We start from the raw sequence: 23,582 nt of genomic DNA, 5'->3' as shown, positions 1-23,582 counted from the left end.
GTGCACAATGATGCATAGAGTCACAATTTCAAACATTTTTATTGGCTTTCTTCATGAATTTTAATGCTTCTTGTTAAAAAGGCGTGTTGAGCAGAATAATGTGATAACGATGATACGTTATTTTTTTTTATGGAAGGGGTCGGACTGTTCACACTAGCTGTATTATTAAATGACATCTTACCCAGTAAATGTTATGTTATGATATACTTTACTGGCACTTCTGTAATTGTACTGACTTGATGCATAATTAAGAGAAATCTCCCCAGCATTCAGTAAAAATTATTTTATTTTTCACATGGCTAGAAATTACACATAATTGTGTACTAGAGTGCACATCTAATTGGAGAAAAAGACCTTCAGCAATTACCGACCTGTTGGTGATGACTGTAAGAAACCCTGAGTGCCACTTTCGATTGAAGATAATTATGTAAACACAAACAGTGACGACGTTTAGTCCATTACTGGACGCCCTCTGCGGTGTCACATTATCAACCCACAGCAATTTAAGTCTCCTTTATTTCTGTTGGCAATTATTTGTTAAATTTAACACAGAAATGTGCCTGAGAACATGAGTCTGTTTGTTCAGGTTTACAACCACTTCCTGTTTAGTGTTTTCAAAACATCCTCACACACAAAACAATGACAAATTTTATTTCTTTATAAAAAAATGTTTTATGATTTTTTTTTTCCCTCAACACAGGCCAAAGTTTTCAGTGCTGTGAACTGCACTGTTAAAAAAAAAAAATTCTACATTCCAAATTATCACAAAAGCATTCATACACAACGGCACTGTCAAATTCATCAGCCAAGTAGACAATCTGCTCAGTGTAAATATACACAAGAAAAAAATGTTTGTGTGTGTATGACCTTTGGCAGAAGAGATGACATTATGGCCAAGTTATGTACATAATTACAACATCAACACTGAACTGTTTGTTTGGAGGCAAATGTAGAACAATCCAAATGATTCCCCTGTGATCAAAAGGTTTTAGTCAGTTATATTTACCAAGTGGATTCATAAGAAAAAATCCCAATTCAATTGTCAATAAGTGCATTTTCAATAAATGAAAACTGACCTGCAAAATTCAGAGTGATTCCATGTTTTTGTAAACACAGGTAACACAAATATCTTGTTATTTTCTGACAGCTATTTGCACACAATGCAAATCACCAACAGTGTCTTACTTTCCAACGTTGTATTTCAGCATAATGTTTAGACTTTTCACAAAATGTATTAAATAAGTTATAAAACTTGTCTCTTCGGTTTCGTCTTTATCTGAAGACTGCTCTCACTTTCCAAGCTGTAAAGTGTCAGACTGAAGAGAAAGGGGGTGTGCTGATCATGTAATCACGCTTTTCATCAGCTGTTTAATTAAGGCCAGCAGTGCAACATCCAGAGGTCACCTGTTCCTCGTCCTGTGAAGAACGTTACTGGTAATGTCAGTGGAGCTTCTCCAGCTTTGCCTGCAGAGACTTGAAGTTGCCGATGGTTTGCTGAAGGGCTGAGTTGGGGCTCAGAGACTGCAGCTCCACGAGGTATCCGCAGATGTTGTCAAGACACACATTAGTGAATCGGCGTCTGAAACGGAGGGAAGACAAGCGGTTTAACGGTTAATTGCAAGTTTATTCCAGGTTTCAGGTTTTAGCACACTAAGCACATGAATGATGCTATTATGAGGCTTTAAGGTGAGCCTGGTTTCATCAAATCAGCTTGGGAAGTTCCAAAGTTGGCCTTTTTGGTGCACATCTCTCTTAGTATTTCCCCAGTGTGTATTTGCTCAGGGGCGGTAATAACACAAGGGAAATGTGTATTAAAAAGACCGTGACTCTGGAAGATATCCATTTGATTTGGCTCAGACTGCTGAAGCCTCACATCTAGATGCGTATTTTTAAACAAAATGAGGACTGTGGATTTCTTCAGAACCAGTAAGGACAAGAAACCAGTACAACTTCCAATTTACATGTGAGCATGTGAACCTATCCCTTAGAACCCCCTGCAAACATAGAGCAATCTGATCTCAGAGAGAAATTAACATCACAAAAACAATATGCCAAGTGGATATCAAGATTGGACAAACATTAGTGGGCATTTTGAGGTTTATATTGTCTGTCTACTGTGTCTTTCGACCGCCTGAATATATCTGCTGTTGTTAGCACAAAAGTGATTGACAGACATGATGTGTTGCCTAGGAACAGCAAAAATGCCTCTCACTGAATTTTGCTGTCCTCACTGAAGATACTTTTATTCAACATGCTCTGTATCCATCAAACTAACCATGTTTTTTAAGCTCTGTGTAGACAGTAGAAGGTTACACTTTTGGATTTTATCTGGAGCATCTTAAAATAACGCAAGCAAGCAGTGGGAAGTTCTCGTCTTGCTCAAGGACACTTTGGCAAGATATATCAATAGTGTCACAGGGGTTGTAACCAGCAATAACATGTGCATGTTCTCTGTAAAAATCCAACACTACAGCACCTACTACAGGCCAGCAGCTGAACAGCTACTCGGACAGTCATTACCTGTCATAGGTGGGTACTCTGCTGGGATCATCCACGTATCCTGACAGCAGCACGTGGATGCACTCGACCAGGTGGAGAGGCTTCTTCAACCGCTGCCAGCAAGGATCCTACGGAGAGTATTGGAAAATTAATTAAGAAACAATTTAATCCTCAATCTGCAAAACTCTGAAAATACTGCTTATATTTCATGTGCATTAATGTGAACAAAACTGATAAAGTGATGTCGTGAAACATGATACTTCATCCGTACCCGAGTTTTGAAGAGTTGGTCATAGACCTCCAGAAGACGCGGCAACTGTACTCCAATCTCCTGCATGGTGGAGGTGACGAAGCCCACGTCCCAGTTCAGCCGACACACCTCCTGCTCTAAAAACTTCACCAGGAACTCTACAATTGCAGGACACATTGGTTTGTTATCACTGCACACTCAATTTGTTCATTCCAACATAACTGATTCTGTGCGTGCTTGTCATGCACCAAGGACGTATAGAAAATGAATCCATCTCCACAGAGAGGACAAGTTTGAGCAGGCTGGTTATAATCAGAGGATAATTAAGCAATCACCCAGAGCACCAGCATGACCCTGCGGACCTGAACCACAGAGACATGCTGATATAAATGGTGCAAAGGGGAAGACTAATTATATTACTGTTAACAAAATAGTACACAGCAAGCTGGAAAATACTAATGAATGAAAAACTGAACATAATTACAGGAGCGTGAGAATGCTGCTTACCCAGAGGGAAATATCTCGGTGTTCCAGCGTAAATCTTTCCCAGTGACACCAGTTTCAAACTGAGAGACCTCATCCTGTCCACTGGACTCATGGCCACAGTGTCTCCCAGTTCTAGAAAAGACAAAACAATTACTGACACCTACATCACATGAAAGGTATTTTTAGAAAGGTTTGGGGCTAAATTTTTGTAAGGTGCTGACATTTCACTTGCCTTTCTCCATGATCTCCTGCCACAGCGAGTGCACCAGGATCGGGTCAGAGTGTCCCGCGCAGTGAATGATGGCCAGCTTGCACTCGGACAGTTTGAAATGGTCAGCAAACTCCCCGTAGAGCTGTACGGGGGAACATATTCAGCATTTATAACCATTTCCCACACACTGCGATGAAAATTCTTCACATTCCTCAACTTCTGGTTATCACTGTTTGGCTTTTGTTACCTTGGTGATGTCCATGAGCTCTGAGTCCAGCTGAGAAATGACATTTTTCACTGAGGGATGATGGGAGTACTGTCTGATCAGGGTCTCCTGAATCTGTACTTGAATGCGCACCAGCTAGGAAGGAGAACAAAATACAGAAACTGAGTGATTACAGTGCAGAATTCAATTAGAGAGCTGGAACCTTTAGTTGATTCATGACTGGACTAAACAATTATTGTGAAAATCACACCTTCAGTTTTTTCCACCTCTTACATACCTCCATCTTTTCTTCCAGCTCATGTAGAAACTCTCCATCAGATGCCTGAGCAGAGATGCTGGAGGAACTCTTAGCAGACAGGATGGCTCGGGCGATATACTCCAAACGCTGCTTCAATGAGATCTCAGTGCTGCAGGATTAGAGAACAACAATAAGGTACTTTCTTAGCATGTTTTAACTTAAAAAAGTTAGTCAAGAGCCCATGTCAGTGTTGGAGCTTGTTACATTTCTTTTATGGAGCTTTGCCAAAGGCATATTATGCAAGATTTTCCTTATAAATAAAAAGACCTGTGCAGACTGCAAATAATCCCTTTCAATCATCACTTATTACTCACTAAAAGTGTTTGATGGTGTCTGTATCTACAGTGACCCTGCCCTCTGCCTGCATCTTCTTATTCTGCTGTGTTACGGACACTTTATCAAGCCAAAGTGTCAGGATTTGATGGCTTGAGAATGAGACTCAACAATCAACTATCTTTTTGGTGCATTTACAAACAAATATTCTACCTTTACATGCTTATAATCTACTAGAATGAAACTAAACAGAATGAAACAGTTGTTGTGGGTACAAACCTGTGCATGTCAGCAAGACGGGCAAGTACATGAGCTGCCTTGCCGAAGTTGCGGTTCTTCTCATAGTAGCGCCACAACAGGTCCATATTGTGCACCTTACTCTGGTCCTGTTTGATCATATGCATCAGATGTTCCTCCAGGTACGGAGAATTCACCTGAACAATAGAAGACAAATAAAAGAAACTGCTGTCGGACAGATGGCGTGTAATCACATAAAAAATGCTGACAGACATATGCTTAGTTTGTATACACAAGAAAATAACCTACAAGAATCCAGGTGAAACATTACAAAAAAGGTGTAATATTTTAAGGGAGTTGTTTGTCTATTTTCTCCTAGGTTTTCACATTTAGCTGTAATGCATCAGCAAGTTAAATTCAAGACTTCTAAAACTTTAATGTCCTTGTTAAATAAATTTAAGGCCAATTTTGCAATAAAACTAAACATCAAGTGTGAAAATATAGGTATACTCTGAGTAAATAAATATATGATCAAAACAAAATTATAAGTAAGGCAAACTGACAATAACTACTCGAGTTAAATAACATTTGTTCATACAACATTTATTAGCAAAAACCTAAAAGACTATAATAAGATAACATAAGTATTCAGACTCAAATTCATTTCTTGTGCTTAGAGTGAATTTTAGACCATTTTAGACCACCATTACATGGCATAAATAAATATTTAAGACATTCCCAAGCAGAATTTAAGGCTATTTAATACTTTTTAGGGCCTTTTATTATGAATGTAAATTGAAGACATTTTAAGACTTTTTAAGGGCCTGTTGCCACCAGCTTGATGGTATGTTTTCTGTTCCCATACCCATAAATTCTGGATGACAACTTATGTATTTGTTTTAAAAATCAGGGTATTTTTCATTAAAACAATAAAACAATGAGGCTAGATATAAATTACGCACAATCAGGAACTACATTAAGACGCAAATTTCATTCAAAAACCAAAGCAAAAAACACACATGACCAGACACTCTACCTCTAGCAGCTTGTCAGTCAGGTCGGCCTGAATCAGCCAGTTGTACAGAGCGATGTGAAACAGCTCGTCCTGAGACCTCTGGGCCAGACCGAGAATCTGCTCAAACTACAAGGGGACAACATTAGTTAATTAATAATGCAGATCACGTATACTGCTGAGGCTAAAATAAGCATCATGTCCCCTTCCTACTCACATGAGCTGTAGCTTCTTCATTACTGAGCATGTTGGGGTCGGAAGTCATGACAGGAGGCCCGGGCTGCTTGGGGACGCTGGGGGATTGAGGGGCAGCTTTGCTCTGGTTCACCAGCTCCTGCATTGTGTCCGTGATGCATTTGTAACATGAAAGTCTGGAGCAGAGAGAGGAGAGGGGAAAACTGTTGATGACCATCGACTAAAATGGCCATCAGTGATGGCTATTTTTGTACTACTGCTCTCTTTTGTTACCTCTCCTGGAAGGCCTGCTGTCCCACTCTGTCGTCCTCAGGTTCTCCGTTCTTGTAGAAGTGCGGCCCCAGTCTCTGTGGATCCTTCTTGTCTGCTGCTGTGAGGCACAACTCAAGGACTCCCTCGTAGAAACGCACTGAGACAGTTGAGCAGAGTCAGTATTGGTATTTTAAAAAATGACAGCATTATTTAAAGGGACACTAGACCCCAAAATGAAATAAACACATTCTTCCTCTGGCCTGTACGACTATCTAGATTCTGGTGTGAGGTTTGGAGATATCAGCCACAGAGATGTTTGCCTTCTCTCCAGTATAATGGAACTGGATGGCACTTCTTTTGGTGCTCAAAGTGCCAAAAATATACATTTAAAAAGTAGCACTACATGTAAGAGGAAAAACATGTAGTTAGATTTTGGGGTGAACTTTGCTTTTCATGTACACAAATACCAAAAAGGAGGAGGGTCTCATGTGTCCCTACCTTGTCTGTACTGGGAGCAGACCAGCGGCAGGTCGGTGTGTTGGCTGATCTGCTGATAGAGCCGCAGAGACTCCCTCAGTGTTCTCTCTTTATCTGCTTTATTCTGGATCTGCTTGGAGCTCTGCAGCAACTCATTAGCCTAAGTGGGAGACAAAAGCAACAAATTCAGTATTAAGACACATGAATCAATGTGGGTGAATCAATTCCTCCTGAAGATTGCAAGAAATGGGAAAGCACCAAAGACACCAATAAAACAAAAAATGCAGAATAATGCAATAAAGACTGACACATTTGATTCAATCTAGTACCTTTTACAGGGAAGGTACATCTTTTTAAGAGTAAAATTCAGGCACTTTCAAGGTACGTAAAACCAAAAACTTCCAGACTCTCCAAGCCTTTATCTAAATTTTACTAAATGCAAACACATTTTATACTCACAGAAATCAATGTATATGGTCACTTTGTTAGTAAGGAATCAACAGACAATTTATCTATTCACCACAAATATGACAACTGAATTATTTAATTTCATTAAAAGATTTTAGATTCAGCACACTGCAGTCAGAGGCCCCAAGTCTCTGAAACAACCTGCCTGAGGAAACAGGTCAGTCAAGTCAGTGATCTCCTTTAAATCCCTTCTTAAAACATGCTTTTATTGGAGAGCTTTTCCTGATTTTTAATTGTTTTTGGACTGTTTTATTTCTTAAATGCTTTTATTTTCCTATTCTTGCCTTTTACACTGTATTGGTTTTTATACACCAAATTGTTTTTATCTTTTCTTTTAAACAAAATGATTTTACAACCTGTTCTGATCTGATCTGTTTTATTTTGCTGCCCTTGTGAAACACTTTGTAACATGGATTTCGACAAGCGCTCTACAAATAAAGATTATTACTCCTAACCTTAAAAACTCACTAATGGTTAAAATGAACCATTTTCCAAGCATTCAAGACTTTGTACAAAGCCTGATTTTAAGGTCTTAAAATAATTCAGCTCAGAATATTTTAAAAACTTTTAAGGACCCACAAACACCATATGTTATGTGTATGTATGCACCTTGGAGCAAACGTTGTCATCGCTGCTGTACAGCAGGGGACAGATGTCCCGCAGGTGATTGCTGATGGCATCCACAGAGGCATTATCTTTGATGTAGACATTAATGAGTGCTGTGATGAGCGCTCCAGACAGCTCCTTGCCCCGGATCACTACATCTTTAAAACTTGCTCCTTTCATCTGCTCTTGAAACTCCTACAAACACAGAAAAAAAGAGGCAGCGTGAACAACAGAGACATCTGACTGTGCACCAGGCTTTTGGCTGGAAACAAAAAAAGTTCTACATTGAGGAAGGCATGTGGATGAATGCTGCAGCGATGATGTGCGGGCATCTGCAGCTGTCGTACAGGGGAAGTGTTTGTACCTTTGGCAGCTCAGACATAATGAGGCTGAACTGATGATCACAGAGGAGCTTCCAGAGGGCCAGAGTCTGATAGGAGCGATGCACTAACTGCTGGATGCCCTGCAGGGACACTTTCTCATAGACCTGAGCCTTGGCTGGATACAGATAGAAACACAAAGAGACAAAGAGTTACAGGAATGTGAAGCCATAAAGACAGTGATGAGTGTGAAATGTAAAGTAAATCATTTTTTCCTCTTTTGTTGGCACATCAAAGGTCCACACTTATGAAAAAGATTTATGATATCATTGATATTTAGAATACTGATTCTCATGACAATATTCAGGAGAATATAGAAGCCTGCGCTCATAACTCACTGTGATATTTCCTCTGGAGCTCCTGCTGGACCTGCTGTGAGCTGGCACCGTCAGGACGCATAAATCCCAGAAGCCTTTGCTGCAGGTTGGCAGGGGAGCTGAAACTAACAGCAAGCAGAACAGATGTTACAATCAAGACTCAGTTACAGTAGAGTTTTGCAAATCTGGATTCTGTTTTGCACATTCCACTTTCTTGTAGGCAATACTGACAATGTTACTGAAGTAAAAGTAATAGGAAATGAGAAACATAGGTACCATAACATAAATCAGGATACCAAGTACTTCAATGTAACACTAAGCAAGCAGGAGCTCTTACCTTGCTGTGCCTAAAGAGGAGGGACTGAACTGAGAGTTTTTATCCAGAAACTCCTGCAAACCAGAGAGCTCCAGAAGTACTGACTCCAGATCGAACACACCAACACTGCTTTCTAACTGCAGGGACAACAGATAATGGTGTTAAAGGGAAGATTTAGGTTATATGAGGTGGTGCTTATTAAACTATTAAATAAATCCTGGTGTAATTGTGATACTTACAATACTGACCGTCTGATTCCCTTTACTTATCGTTTTCTCAACAGCAATACTGCCATCCCAAATATTTCTGTTAGTGAAGTCAAACAGGAGAGAAAGACATGCCATTCAGTGTGGACACCATCATCATACATCAGTATCCCCACCTCTGACTATTTAGATTCTCACCCAGAAAATAGATTGTCACATTGACACATTTTCAAATGATTTACTTACCCAAGAATGCGAGCAAAGTAGACACAGATGCCATTGTGCTTCCCTGAGAAAATCACCTCTGGGCCGGCTGACATGGGCGTGATGGGGGCAGCACCGGTTTGCATTGGTGCAAAAGGTGTGGCTAAAGCTGGGGGCACAATGCCTGAGAGGGGAGTACCAAAAATTACAAAGAATTACATGTATATTTTAAGATAGTCATTATAAAATGTGACGTATGAATTACTAAATATTTGCAGGCATGGTAATTAAATCTCTATATGAGGCTTTATTCAATGTCACAGGAGTTTAAGCTGCTGCATTTGGCCTTTATCTAATTAACCCCAAGCCAGGTGGACAGTATTTTCTTATCATTTACCAGGTGCTGGAGAGCTCATCACAGGTCCAACAGTACTGGGAGATGTCATGGCTGCAGGGAATCTCATCTGTGCTTCTCCTCCATATCTGATCACAACAAAAACAGAGAAAGTGTTTTTAGTTTGTGTGCAGGGTGAGTGTAAATCTGTACATGTGTATCAACAGTGACTACATTTACATGCAAAAAATCTTAATTTTTTTGCTCCTACTGCAAAACAACTACAAGTTATTGTTACTAAGCAATTGACATGGCTAATCAAAATAAATAATCCATTAATATTTCTGTTTACATGCAGCCGTGTGTATTCCTACATTAGGAAGCTGGAGCTGCTTGAGCCATTTTGCACCTTTGCATCAAAACAGCATTTGTTTTTAAGTTATCCACCAAGGATGGAGTTGTTCAACACAGCCTCCCACTTAAAACCACTCAACCACCTACTTGAAAAGGTCAGTGGTGCAATATTTGTGCAAAACCGAATAATACCGGCATATGCCACATAAAAATGCTAAATTCAGAATAAAGCCGAATTCAGAATATCCAAACAGAACAATGCAGTTTATATGACCTGTATAATTCAGAATACTGTCATACTCTGAATGATAGAGGAAATTATCGTACATTTGAAAGTGTTTATTTTCTGATATCTATTACCTGAAGAAGGCTCTGGTGGCCCACTGTGAAACCTCTCTGTCACAAGCAGCACTGGAACAAGCCAGGATCACCGCTGTGGCACAAGCTTGCTCTTCCTGTACAGAACATCAACACCTCAAACAAACTGTATATGTGTGACAAACATAATTTAATCCTGTGCAAAGGGGTCTGTGTGTCATGCACAGGCTTAAGGTAAAGGTTGTGATAAGGGATTAATAAAATATTAGACAGTGAATATCATTCTTTGTACCCTGTGCAGTTTGAAGAAGCGTTCAACCTCTTCACTTTCTCCTCCAGCACAGCTCACCAGCAGGTGACGGAGCTGGTCTACTGGCCGCAGTTTTTGGAAGATATGACTCCCCTACAGGACACCAAGGAATCTACACTTAGTATGCAAAATTAAGACATTTTTTGTCACATTAAAAGAGGAGTAGGCTCTAAGTATGCAACACAATGAGTCATGACAGGAGTTTTAACCTTTGCAGAGAGAAGGACAAACTTCTGTGGAGGGATATTGTGCTGCTGGACAACCACAGGTGAATCTGTGATGGGGATCTGTTCTTTGTTCAGAGGAGTAGAAATCTTGGCTGGCCTCTCTTCATTTAGCGCACAAAGAGCCCATGAGTGTCCATCTACATTAGACATCATCTGCAACATAACACAGGGGTAGAGTGTAGGTTTTTTTTAACCAGTATATACAGTATACATCAGCTGCACTTCAGAGGACTGACCAATGTTAGTAAGACACTTGAAAGTTTAATCTATTTATTGTATGCTTCTTATGTGCCAACCTGAGTCTCCATCAAGGGTTTCTTGAAGGGAAAGGAATCATGATTGATACACCACAGAATGTCACTATCCTCAGTCTCAGAAGCAGCCATTAACAGAACACCTGCAAGATGTAAACACAGAAAAAGGCTAAATCATGAAGGGGATTTATTTGATTATGAAATATATACAACACTGCACTGTAGTCACTACATATAGTATGACACTTCACACATGACAAGATAAAGCAAAACCAACAAGATAGCAGATAAGGACAAAGCCTACTGATTCTATTTTTAAAAATGCATATGCTACATTGTGCTGTCACCATTTCTGTAAGGCCAATTTGGCCTGTATGAGAAATATGTAATAAATAATTAAGTACTTTGGTACCATATTATTAACAATTTTGTCAGTGAGCAGCCTCTTAATAGACATGATTCTTTTTTCCACCATCAACCAGTTAAGCTTTTTAAAATGTGCATGTTCAAGATGTGTAGGTGGATGAACTTTTAATATAACCCTTGTCAATTTATTTCAAGTCTTTTGAAATTATTTATACTACAGACAGGTCGGGATTCTTGCAATCACTGTGCCTGTATGCTGAAAACAATGTTAAAGATAGCAATAAAAGTTAAAAAAAAGAAAAAGAAGAGTAAAAATAGTTTTACCTTTGCTGTGCAGTGCCTTATGGACCTTTGCAGGTTTCTGCAGGGTAGAGGATGCAGAAAACCCTGGTGGCAGACGAACATGGACCAAAGCTAACAGGCTAGGCCGAACTGCAATTTGTTTCTGGTGCGGAGGGGCAAAAGGTGTGGTGCTGAAGTAGAGACGCACACCTACAGAAATAGAGGCACACATGAAGTATAAACAATTCATATTACTCTTCAAGTATTCTACTATTGTTGCTTATCCTCACTACCACCTGTAATTTTTACCTGCATGAGTGACAGCAAGCAAGTGACAGTCTGTGGACTCAGATCTGTCAATCACAGAGATCTGGACAATAGGTCTGAAGACCGAACGATCAATTGTCCTGCAAAGAAAGGTGAGTTTCAATGAGAAAAAAATCTTACTTCCCTTTGAGGAGAATTAATGACATGGGAAAGAAACATGCAGTTCCACAAACCCAAATGTTTTGGCTGGTTTTGTTTTTATTTTTGAGAAGCAATGCCACCCATAGGTGAAAGGTTGGCAAAAGGAATATAGGAGCAAATGGCTTGTGCCGTCCATGCCAGCTAATAGAATTAAGACAAGGCTGCAGCTGGAAGACGCTGTCAAGCAATACTACTCAACTACAAAGCAACTACAACAAAAAAAATAGTAGAATGTAGGAGAAATAAACAAAGAAAGAACTGTATTTGGAGAATTTATTGTTGGAGTTTTGCTCCTTTTGTTGCAAAGGCATATTTAATTTTTTAATTGAGGTTTTGGTTACACTGAACAAGCAAATACAAACAATGAATTGTCAGAATGGATATGGACCAAAAAGAACATCAAGATCAAGAAATACGAGTATCTGCGTGTTGGACCTTTATGATGTAATAGTGACAATTTGTAGAAAAAGATGTCATGACACTGGACATACCTGGCTATGTTTCCAGCAGCCGCAACAATGGAGCTCTGCGACATGGTTGCCACACGACTCATTCCCTGACCATCAGCACCCAGGTCATACACCTAAGAACCGGAAAATTGTTAATCATTTCAGCACACTGACACCACAGTTAATTTAGTTTCCCAGCTGACCATGAACAGCCATACATGTCAAAAACTAGCATGAAATTCATTAAATGTCTGACCTGCAGGACACCTTTCTCAGAGCGTGTGAACAGTGTGTTGCGGGAGTTGTCAATAGCAATCTGCACAATGGGGTCTGTGTAGCACAAGCACATGAAAAGATTAAAGTCAAGTTTAAATCATGGACATCTTTCACTCCGCATTGAAATGTGTCCCTCTCCTTACCATCTTCAGAGAAGGAGAACTGGAGCACAGAGGGAATGAGAAACGACAGAGAGCTCTTGGAGTGGTTGATTTTTCTGCAGCGCTGACTCAGCCATCCAGCCTCAGCCTGGTAAGCTATCTCATAGAGGCAGCCGTCTTTTCCTGCCATAAAGATGCGTCCCAGGTCTGTCGAGGTGATGGACAGGATGTAGGTGTTGTCTGTGGGGATTGAAAAGAGGGGGTCCGGCAGCAGCTGCATCCCACCAGACATGCTGTCATTCAACCCTAGAACAAAATGAGAGAGACACAAAGATGACCCAGATAAACCAGTACACATGATGATATTAATAGCACTGTTGCAAACATAGAAAGACTGTAGGGTATGACAGCTCAGTTCTCTTCATATCTCACCCTGGTGTCCAAACATGCCAGTACCACAGTAACACATCAATTAAATACAGCATTTACCTATTTACTACTTCTTAACAGTGTGTATGTCTAAAATGAAACAGAGTTACAATATGTGTTTTAGTAAAGCAGCTGTCCTTACCTTGCACATTTGCCTAGTCTATGAATTCCTGGCACTTGTTTGCACATATTTGACTATGTAGGTGGCAGCATATTTAGCCTATTCCTGCAAGATGCCATGTTTGGCATGCAGCTTTAAAACAGTCGGACACATTTAACTGTACTGCAGAATGTTATGATCATGTTATTACAAGATTCCCCAGAGCACTGGTTCCCAACCTTTCTTTCCTTGCTGCCCCGCCTCTTAACGCTAAAATTTCAATTAATTTTAAAACAGAGAAATGTCATGAGAATATTCCTCTCTGGCATCTATGTCAGTGGTTCACAACTTTTGTCCTTAAGGAAGATGAGTTTTTCTGATATATTTAGGAACTTTTAATACAAGTCTGTGTATTACATATTTTTTTACTTTTTAACATCAAGCAACCTCTTGAGGGTGTTGGGTCCTTCAGGTGGGGAACCAGCGATGTACATACTCACATGCTACAGGGAAAAACTCAAATGCAATGTTACTGTGATAGAATTGTGTGAAGCACTGACCAGCCTGGCTCTTGGGAAAGCTCAGTCCAAGGATCACTACATCCACAGAGGTGGCCAGTACTAAGAGGTAGTGAATGTGTGGCTGTAAAATCCCTGAGAAAAAAAAACACAACTCATGAACATCACATCAAATAAAAAAATAATCAAAACAAACAACCAATGCACATGTTTACACAAACCTTGTTTTGGCTTTACAAGGCCAACTGCCAGAATGGTTTCAATAAGGCCATCAAAATAGGCCACATCTCCTCTGAAAAGAATGTAAAGGTAGAAAATAATGAATAACTGCCTTTACTCCAGGTTTATTGTCAATGAAAGTTCACAACAAAAAAGTAATACCAATAATGAAAGCAGTCACTTAGTCCCATATAAGCTAAATGTACTCACCCGTCCTCATAATTCCACATGAAGATGTCATTGTCAATAGTGAGCCATGCTCGACTGATTTCAGGAAAAACGCCCATCATGCAGTTACACTGCATGTCTGTAAAATGGTTAATTCAAAACTCAAATTGAAATCAAAAGCAATCAATTTAACATTTTTGCTAGGTGTCTAATGGAAACCTCTGGATCCATCCACAAGCATTTGATCAGCTTTTCCTGAATGCCCAAAAGGATACGGCTGAACTGCTCCACCAGCTCGGGCGGCAGGGGGATTCGGCGGACTGCACTGAGCTCCGGGAGATTTGGCACACTGAGCAAACCCGGTCCCTGGAGGGGATAGTCCATGTCTGACACTCCAGAGAGGGATGGCATATCTATAAATGGGTTATATATAATATATAATTATATATTATATTATATTATATTATATAATTATGCACCATTCCTAGACCAAATTTTATATCCCAAATATAATAGATTTTTCGTGTATACAAACAAATTCCATCATGCCATAAATAACATTCATGACCCATTTTATTGGTATAGTTTTTATGACAGTCATCTTTTTCTACAGTTAATTCGTTTGACTGCTGTTCATATGTGTGAGGATCAGCAAGATACAAAGAAGGATAAGAGGAAAACGGGTGAAAAACGGATGTATTGATAGCAGCACACATGCTGCTTCAAGCCTGCACTAATACTTACGGTCTTACGGTACCTGACAGGGTGTATGAAAGTCTCAGAGACAAATCATGAGGACTGAATGCACATTTAAAAAATATATAACATAAAATGCATTGTGCATACTTGTCTACGTCTGTAAAGAACATGCAAAAGTAAGGCTAACTAGCTTTTTTGTATCAATGTTTTAGACAACACCTATTGTAAGGTTTGTCCAACCTCAAACTTTGTATCCTACCCTACCAGTCCTAGTTTGGCAGTGGTAGCCCTTGTGTAAACAAACACTTGAGTTCGATAGCTACTGTTAGGACTCTCTTCTGTCCCATCAACACAGATGACTTACTGTGAGAGGGGACACCGAGGAGCTCCGACAGGTCAGGGAAGCAGCGGTCATCCTGCAGGTGTCTGTCAATTAGCCGGGCAGAGTTTTCCAGCGCTTCGGCGAGTGCAGCGGCAGGGCTGCTGGGTCCAGCGCTGGACGGCATGGCTGGTCTACCACCGCTAACTTAACTACAGATGAGAGCGTTTAAAAATCACATAGAGATAGAGATGTCATAATGGACAGATACACTGCAACAACAAGTTAACCGTTTCTAGAGCTAGCTTAAGTTAGCTAACTGGTAGTGGAACGCCGGTTAGTTAGCTGACTGCTAGCATTAAATTATTATTTAGCATGCAAGCTAAGTGCTAGCTAAGTGTGAAATAAAGTGTTTTAAAGTGAACTCCTTGCTTTACCCGACTGGAAAGATTCCGCGCAGTGTTGAGTTATGTGACAAACAAGTTTTGTTCAGCAGTTCAGCTACAAATTTTAAACGAATACACTCAACACACACACACAACTAGCAGCCCGCCAACCTCATGCACGACGGCAGAGGTGAAACGTTTTCTTCCGGTTAGTCATCTTCTTCTTCGTCTCCTTACTTTTCTGTAGACTAGGGGACGTGAATGTTTGTGCTGCCATCCATCGGTCAATGTAATTCTAACATATTCACCACTCAGAAATGCAGATAGTCATATGATTGCATTAGAACATATTTTGAAGATATTTAAAATAAATAAGAAATTGAAGAAATAAAACAAAACAAATTCAGTGAGGCAGGTTGCAAGAGTTTTATAATTAAATTACATTTTCATTCTTTTGTTAGCCTACTGAGAATTTTTTTCCAGCCCTTATAAAGATGATAGCTAGTTGGTGTTTATCATTTCAGCTGCAAAAGAAGAGAAATATAATTCCCTTGACAAGACATGTATATATATATGCGATATCATATTTTGTTATATTTTGAAATGTTGCTGTGAACGTGCATGTTTTGAGTAGAGAAAGATTTATCAGGTGGCCAGACATTGGCCTAGCACAGCTATATACCAGTATCAGTTTATATGTTGTCAGATATTTTTTTAAACTGAACATGTTGTAAATTGTTTTTCTTTTTTTTTGTAAAAAGCATTTATTTCTATTTTTTCTGCCAAAATATAAAAAACAACAGCAACAGATTTCAGTTAGTTACCTGCCAGCTACTGATGTGCTCATCCTCACAGTCATGGCAAGATTATCTCAAAGTTGCAATGAGTCAAGTAACCAGTTAAGAGGATTTGGTATTTCTTCAGAGGGATGGATATGATCTCCCTGATCTCTGTCCCACAGGTTAGGGAATCACAGTACAAGCAAAAATATGAGCCTGATGACTTTGAAAGTGATAAACTACATATTCCAATGTGGGGTAAAAAAAAAAAGCACAAACAAGTAACAAAGACGTAAGAAAAATTTATTGCAGTATTTGTTCAACCAGAAGAGCGGGGGATCACTTTTTTCTTGCTCTGTTTTCTATAACATCAAAATCTATATTAAAAACAATATAACTTCCCCTGCATATAGGCACAGATACTGCACTGCTTTTAACATAAATAAATTATATCAAAGAGACTCCAGTACACAGTGTGGGTAAACAAACAAGAAAAGAAAAGAAAGTTAAAAGTTGTTGGAGCTCAGGTCAAGTGAATAAATCCATCTGGTGCTAGTTTAAACTCCAAAAACACTTTATTAAGAACATCATCAATACACTAATTTCCAACATTCAGTTTCTTTTTTTTACAGAATTATGTTCAGATATAAACATGTGTTTAGTTAAACTATGATACAGTGGGAGTAAAAATCAAACAACGAAGCTGCTGCACAACAGCGAAGGAACTCCCACACAATGTTTTCCCAAACATTTCCTTCTTGTGTTTTCTGTTTAACTTAAACATGTCTGTGTTCAAACAGACCAGTGTTCTCAATACTTCTTTCTCCAGCAGGTCCGTTATCTCTCTGTAACATATTGGATCCACGTAGATTTGGGCTGTGAGGGGTTTGTCTGAATATTTTCAGATGATTAACTCTTTGTCCCCTCCTTGGCGGCGTATAGCGCCCGTAACGTCTGTGCCACTTTGTTCGTCAGCTTTTGTCCGCTTGTCAAGGATATTTTCTTGTAAATAATGTCCGACTCCTTGATAGTGTCAACCCAAGGCACCTTTTTGCGACCGTCCCGTTTCTTTGCCACAACCCAGGGCCCAGAGTACGATCCAGTCATCCAGTGTATGCTGTAGCCGTGTTTGGTCTTCTGGATGACCCGGGCAATCTGTGGCCTGTCTTTGTATTTGGGGCGGCAGATGGCGACGACGTCCATGGCCTCCACTGTCTCATTCATATGACCTGAATCCTCTGCAGAGTCCCCACCTTTCCTTGGTTTCCGCTGTGGAAAGAAGAACCGGAAACATGAACAAACCTTTTTTTTAACATAAGAAGCACCACACAGAAATCTTAGACATTTTTCATGTTGGAATAATGTGTGAACAGTAGACGCAGGACAAATGTAAAACTTAAAATCCATAAAAACCATTGTGATGTTTGTGTACCCTGGAGGTGAGAGGCGTTACAGTAGGTCATTTTTTTAAACTCAGATCTGTACATTCTATTTTGGTTAGCCAGAGGAAGTTAACTTCCTACATAGTAATTAGTTAGTTAGGTAACTAAACATCTGCAAAAAAAAGAAAATGGACATGCAGAGGGCACTTTCTCTGGCTCTGACTGCAGGTGAGAGGCTGTTCCCAAAAGCTCTGCTGGACAAAGGGAAACAGATCCATGTGGTTACATGAGACCCTTAGATAGAGAAAAAAACACAGCTCGCAGACTGCAGCTTGCCCAGAGGCTGTTGAAAGGGAGACGTGGAAAGTGAGCTAGCATTAGCTTAACTCTTAATATGGTTTAAAAGAACAAAAACAACTTAAGCAAAATGTCAAGCATTGCTGCTGTTTTCAGTTCAAATCATGGTAACTGCAGTTTGTAAAATCATATTGCTCTGGATATCCAGCAACAGCCACCGCTATTTTGTCTTCCATGATTACTATTTCCGTGCAACTGTGAACTGTTGTCACCACCACATCTCTCAACTAATCCAACTGAACAATGGGAAAAAAACAAAAACAAATGAAAAGTGAATGACGTCCGGTTTTTCAGGTTGAGGCGTTCAAAGCACGCCTGCAACGACACGAGGCACAAGGTCCAGGTGCATTCATAGCGTGCAAACACTCTCTGCCACTGCCACCAAACGACTGGAAAAAGGCGTCTCTCACTGCCAAAATTACCCTCAAATGATCAAGTCCTAATGCCCAGTGAGTGTAAACAGTTTCTGCTGCAGAAACAGTTTGATTACAGGTTAGTTAAGACAGAAATAAAATACTTACTGCAGGGGGATCTTCATCCTCACTCTCCTCTTCATCGGACTCCACTGGAGCAGCGTGATTATTGTGGTTGTGATTCCAGGGCTTTGAGCCCTTCAGCAGCGAGTTGATGGCTTTGTTTCTGGCATTGGCACTTGCTTCACCCTCCTCATCCTCTTCGTCACGGTCCAAGTGCTCCATTAGTACCTTGAACTAAAAGATAAAAGCAGGCAGAACTTCAGCCAAATATTTTCTTGATGGAATTTTTTCAAGCCAACTCAAAAGGACTTGAAAAACCAACAGTTAGTGTGGACAAAATAGACAAATTTCAGTTTACTTCAAGAGTCAAACATGACTATTTGAGCCGTATTCTGTACAATCTCTCTCACAGACACATCTTTTCTCTACCATATATTCCTGAGACTGACATAAACAAACTCAAAACATGGTGCTGAATGCTTACGTCCAAATACTGTTTGATAATGTTCTTCTTGGTCTCGTAGCTGATTTCCATGTTGGCTACATCACTCTTCAGGTAATCCAGTGTCTGATGAGGGTTGAAGTGCACCTTAGACTTCCTGTTCACAGCCTTGTCGTATACTTTGGCAGACTCTGTGGGTGAATACTTCTGGATTTTGCTGTAACAAAAACAAACAAACAAAAAAAAAGTTCAGTCCTGTTAAGAGTTGCGATATTGAGGAAGAGTTAATGAAAGATTTTGTTTACCGGCATTTACCTGTCTGAAAAGCCGTACAGATTCTTCAGATGTTGTTTGAGCACCAGAAGCAGCAGAATACCCTGTGACGCGCTGGCGAAGTCCAGCAGAGGGTTGGGGTTTTCAGGCAGACGCTCCATCACCGCATCCTCATCTTCCAGGTCAGAGTCAGAATCTGTAGCCATCGGTTTCTTTCGCCTGTGGACCACCTCTTCCTCCTCATCACTGCTGCTGGATGAGCTACTGCTCTCTTCATCAGAATCGTCATCGTCGTCATTATCATCGTCATCATCATCATCGTCAGAGCTGTATTTCCTTCTCCGAGCCTGCTTCTTCTTCTTCTTCTTCTTCTTCTTCTTTTTTGTCTTCTTCTTCTTTTCTGGTTTCGTCTTCTTCTCCTGCTGTATAGGCTCTTTCCGTAAAGACTACACAGACAAAAATATACAGTGGATATATTACACAGGCTTGGATTTTCATCTCTTAGAGTAATACAATAAATTAAAGAAAGCCTCTCACCTCCTTGAAAGACTGGAGCAGGTTGCTACCAGAGACAGACAGAGTGATATCTATATGGTGCATGATGAAAAGAGGCTCCTCCTGCGTTTGGTAGGGGAAGCAGGCCAAGTTGTCGGCTATGAACAACAGCATGTTCACCTCTGTTTTCTGCAGGGGACAAAGAGTGAAAAAAACAAAACGTCACCACTTAAAATTAACCATTCATGACGAGTAGTAAAGCCAGCAACTGGATGGGTGGGTGGTGCACAAAGGAGAGAGTAAAACTTACGGAGCTGTCATCGAACAGGTTGAGCAGGGACGTGAGGAAAGCGCGTCGATGTTGGCGGTTCCCACGGACCATTGTGTAGAGATGAGAGCCGAGGGCAGCATCTGAGTCATCGTGACGAAAACCACGAACCACTGCGCCTTTTGATCCATTTATGGCCTGTTGCACCTGGTAAGACATCTTCAACCCTGCTACAGCTTTCATCTGTGAGTTCACAGAGAGACAGAAGTCAGCAAGTACATAGATAAGAAGATAATGTCTGAAATTCTGTAATATCAACTTTTGTCTAGGATCAAAGTTTGAAATACATTGAGCCTCATCCAACAATTAATCTCTGGTATTTTCTGGTGCTTGTGTGTAATATTCAAATTTAAAGCCATGTTTTCCTTCCTGTAGTATTCAGAGTTCAGTGTAGTCTCAACTGTTTTAAATCATCCTGGCATAAGAAAATATACACACCACTGCCTACAGATTCTGTTAAAGCAAACCATCTTATTTAAGTTTTGATTTCCAAACACTGATTATAAACCAGAAAGCCGCTCACATGGATGAAGCCTGAATATTTCTTGTCAATCTCCACCAGCTGCTGATCGGCCTTGTTCTTCATGGTTGGCTCTGGATCTGTTCCCATGGCAATCAAGTAGGGCACACACTAAAAAAAAACACAATTGTGCCTAATCTGTGAACAGCTCATGATGCGTTAAAGCCAGCAAAGAATTCTGTCACTGTGAGGTAAAAGAAAATCTCTCACAGATCTTGCTTGCAAGAGGTACTGTATATGTTTTATCAGAGTGAAACTGTGAACATACCTGTACAGGATGGATGAGGCCCTGGCTGAGAGTAAGTGTGACGACACTCAGGGCAAAGTGTCGAACGGTGGACTGCGAGTGGAAGAAAGACTCCAGCACCTGCTTCAGGTAAATCTGCATAATGGAGCTGCTCATGCCTGATGAGATGTCCCCCATTTCTTTTAGATCCTCCTGCTTGGCCTGGTTCTTCCCTGAATAAAAAAAAGACAGAACACATGAGATGGATTGTACACCACTGAGCTGACATGACAATAATATCAGTATTTTTATTTACACTTTATGCATTGTACCATGAAGCACATTTGTGCGCATAATTATTACATTTCTTATTTGTTATATTGTATTTCTTATCTTTTCCTAATTCTTCTTTTAATTCTTCTAATGTAGTATTTTATATGTATATAGACATTTCTGTTGCACATTGAAGAATAAGGCACACATTTTTACATTCTTCTTATTTATATATTTATCTTGTGATATTATTTTTGTTATATATTGTAGCAGAATGTACATATTTTTACATACTTCTATTTCCATTTTCTTATCATTTCATCTATGCTTACAAATTTCTCTAAACTTGAATGGGAGCATCTTTAACATGACTCATTTCCCCAGTAAAGTATTTCTGATTCAGTTTTTTCAAACTCACATTCACGATCAGCCTCCTGCATCCGAGAGTCCTCCTCTTGCAAGTACGTCTGCAGGTTTTTTAGCACCTGGATCTTCAGACTGACCACATTGTTTTCATCTGATAGGATGCTCTTATACAGAACTTTAACATCCTGCACAAACATGAGCTCTGGGTGCATGATGAACTGGAAGCCTTCAGACAAAGGAAATAATTCAAATACAGACATAATAATTACTGAGGGAACTAACATCAAAGACACAGGTAACACAGGTGAATTAAACATCAGAACAGGTGTAACCAATGAATTACAGTATAAATACAGTCTGAGATGACGTATAATATACCTAGACCTATGATGGCCTTGATCTGAACCTCCTCATCTTCATGCGTGGTGAAGTACAACAGGAGATCCAACACTTTGTCCTTGATGACAATCTAAGAGACACAGGGACAGATGGCAAGTAAGTCATCAACACATGTTCTAAAGTAGTTCTGCATACATAGTTTAGACTGATTACTGGTGTTTACCTTGTTAGCACCTTTGAACTCTTCTTGGTCGAAATCAAAGTGTCGACAGAGAGCCCCCACAGTGAACAGTGAGCGCAGGAGAGTGGGTTTGTTGGCAGCCAGAGTGGAGCTGTTGGGGTCCTCTTGGTGCTGTGTCTTCAGTTTGGCTAGAGCTCCTATAAAGTGGATATGAAATGAGACAATGAGTATGTGCTTAAAATATAACCTTTAATTCTAAGGTTAACAAGTACAGTTTTTTAAATGTGGGTAAACCTGCTAAAAATACGCGATTGACTCCTTTCCTGTTGCCAGTTGACAAGTCCTGGAAAACAGGATTAGCAAAGACTAGAAAGCAGCATGGAGGCCAGTGACTGTTATGATGATTACTTTCTTTAAACTTTTTGATTTAGTTTCTCCTTCAAACTCAAAGCTGACAAGTTTGGAATGATGTTCAAGCGCTGCTTGAATGGAGACAGATGGAATTTGCAGCTGAGATAACCAAGAGTTGCAGAAGTTACAGACAAAGGTAAATAGCTGTCATGGCTTCCACTGGAAAAATGCAGAAAATTAGTATGTCCATGCAGATGTCATGTTTCCATCACTGCCAATCAGAGCTTGAGCTGCTAAATACCTGTAACTACTGCAGGGTCATTTGAGCTGGGAATGAATGCCAATTGTACGCTTTCCTACTGAAGACAAAAAGCCAGATGCTAGTGGATGTTAGTGGGTTTTTTGTCCAGTGTAAAAGCTAAAAGCTTAAAGATATTTTAAGGTAGAATTCTGGTATAACAAAATGTTTGTTACAGCACATAAGCCTTACCATAGTAGCGGTTGAAACAAGCCCAAACAAACTTGTAGTTGTGTGTGACTTTGTTGACAACAGCACCAAGACAGCTTACACAGTGCTGCACAACCTGAGAAGCAGACACAACAAATGGCATCATGATCAAATCAAACCTGCATGCTCAGGGCAGCAGTTTCTGTGAAAGCTATAAGCGATAAATGACACTGACCGTCATGCCATATTTGATGATGAGCTTCATCAGGTCTTCTTCTATGGTAGTGAGGAAAGTCTCACTTGGGAGCTCCATCAGAGGCACGACCAGCTCCAGGATTTTTGCCACGTTGCATATTACCATGAAGTCATTCTGAGTCTGAAATGTCAATACAGAGACAGCTGCACAGTCCAAAGCTGAGCTGGAAAATAACTTAGTGGACCACTGCTGGTCTGTCAGAGTATGCACAATCGACACAATCGCACTCAGTATATTCCACAATTCAACACGGTCTACAGCGCCACTCACATCAAGTTTTTGGACTGACAATAATGACCGAATAATATAAAAAATAAGTTCTTACTTTCATACCAGACACGTTTTTCCACACAACTAATTCACACATTGATAATATTTTTCAAACTTCTGTCCAGTCATAGCAAGTTCTCACAACAATGTCAGAATTTAACCAAGTGACACTGCAGCTTTTATTCTTTTGGTTGGTTTTTCTAAAGTTTCACTTCTGCCATGTACACATCTGACCAGTCAAACTGCATGTTACTGACAAAGTCATGTTCAAAAAATTAAACATAGCGGATCATTCGGGTCACAGAACTCCATTTATATGATAAAATGGAA

The 23,582-nt window shown here is 40.0% G+C and overlaps 2 protein-coding genes across 2 annotated transcripts in view; both read right to left on the bottom strand.

Annotated features, from left to right (window-relative positions):
- Window positions 1–268: 268 nt before the first annotated feature.
- nup155 (nucleoporin 155) lies at window positions 269–15,686 on the bottom strand. Its single transcript, XM_084745880.1, has 34 exons — window positions 15,542–15,686; window positions 15,150–15,316; window positions 14,362–14,499; window positions 14,129–14,225; window positions 13,921–13,991; window positions 13,742–13,834; window positions 12,695–12,958; window positions 12,532–12,605; window positions 12,318–12,409; window positions 11,668–11,765; window positions 11,401–11,568; window positions 10,753–10,853; window positions 10,439–10,609; window positions 10,212–10,322; window positions 9,962–10,056; window positions 9,311–9,396; window positions 8,956–9,097; window positions 8,743–8,809; window positions 8,525–8,640; window positions 8,209–8,312; window positions 7,855–7,988; window positions 7,494–7,685; window positions 6,438–6,576; window positions 5,961–6,096; window positions 5,710–5,863; window positions 5,517–5,621; window positions 4,523–4,677; window positions 3,950–4,079; window positions 3,694–3,807; window positions 3,468–3,588; window positions 3,257–3,367; window positions 2,771–2,907; window positions 2,521–2,627; window positions 269–1,579 (listed from the first exon to the last, which is right to left on the bottom strand). Exons 2-34 carry the CDS (start codon window positions 15,289–15,291, stop codon window positions 1,441–1,443), a joined length of 4,104 nt encoding a protein of 1,367 aa, XP_084602006.1. The 5' UTR covers window positions 15,292–15,316; window positions 15,542–15,686; the 3' UTR covers window positions 269–1,440.
- An 865-nt stretch (window positions 15,687–16,551) lies between these two features.
- The window catches only part of LOC146308369 (nipped-B-like protein B), a 30,039-nt gene continuing 23,008 nt past the window's right edge, over window positions 16,552–23,582 (bottom strand). The window contains exons 35-47 of the mRNA XM_084745442.1: window positions 22,962–23,102; window positions 22,769–22,862; window positions 21,970–22,124; window positions 21,786–21,876; window positions 21,460–21,633; window positions 20,811–21,001; window positions 20,546–20,653; window positions 20,005–20,205; window positions 19,737–19,883; window positions 19,242–19,645; window positions 18,969–19,143; window positions 18,530–18,718; window positions 16,552–17,538 (exon numbers count right to left, since the gene is read on the bottom strand). Of these exons, the coding sequence (XP_084601568.1) occupies window positions 17,179–17,538; window positions 18,530–18,718; window positions 18,969–19,143; window positions 19,242–19,645; window positions 19,737–19,883; window positions 20,005–20,205; window positions 20,546–20,653; window positions 20,811–21,001; window positions 21,460–21,633; window positions 21,786–21,876; window positions 21,970–22,124; window positions 22,769–22,862; window positions 22,962–23,102 (2,430 nt within the window). The 3' untranslated portion in view covers window positions 16,552–17,178. The remainder of the gene's footprint in view (window positions 17,539–18,529; window positions 18,719–18,968; window positions 19,144–19,241; window positions 19,646–19,736; window positions 19,884–20,004; window positions 20,206–20,545; window positions 20,654–20,810; window positions 21,002–21,459; window positions 21,634–21,785; window positions 21,877–21,969; window positions 22,125–22,768; window positions 22,863–22,961; window positions 23,103–23,582) is intronic.

The sequence above is a fragment of the Lutjanus erythropterus genome, chromosome 20 (assembly GCF_056507025.1).
Source record: "Lutjanus erythropterus isolate fLutEry1 chromosome 20, fLutEry1.hap2, whole genome shotgun sequence".
In the NCBI taxonomy this organism is placed as follows: Eukaryota; Metazoa; Chordata; class Actinopteri; order Lutjaniformes; family Lutjanidae; genus Lutjanus; species Lutjanus erythropterus.
Note: the sequence above shows the minus strand (reverse complement) of the source record. Positions and strands in the feature narration are given on the sequence as shown.

Excerpts from the sequence above, each read along its gene's own strand:
- nup155 (XM_084745880.1), bottom strand. The coding sequence starts at position 15,291 with ATGCCGTCCAGCGCTGGACCCAGCAGCCCTGCCGCTGCACTCGCCGAA. Across the intron at positions 13,992-14,128 it reads ATGTGGAATTATGAGGACGG|AGGAGATGTGGCCTATTTTG; the intron begins GTGAGTACATTT and ends CATTCTTTTCAG. Across the intron at positions 12,959-13,741 it reads CTTTCCCAAGAGCCAGGCTG|GGTTGAATGACAGCATGTCT; the intron begins GTCAGTGCTTCA and ends ATTTTGTTCTAG.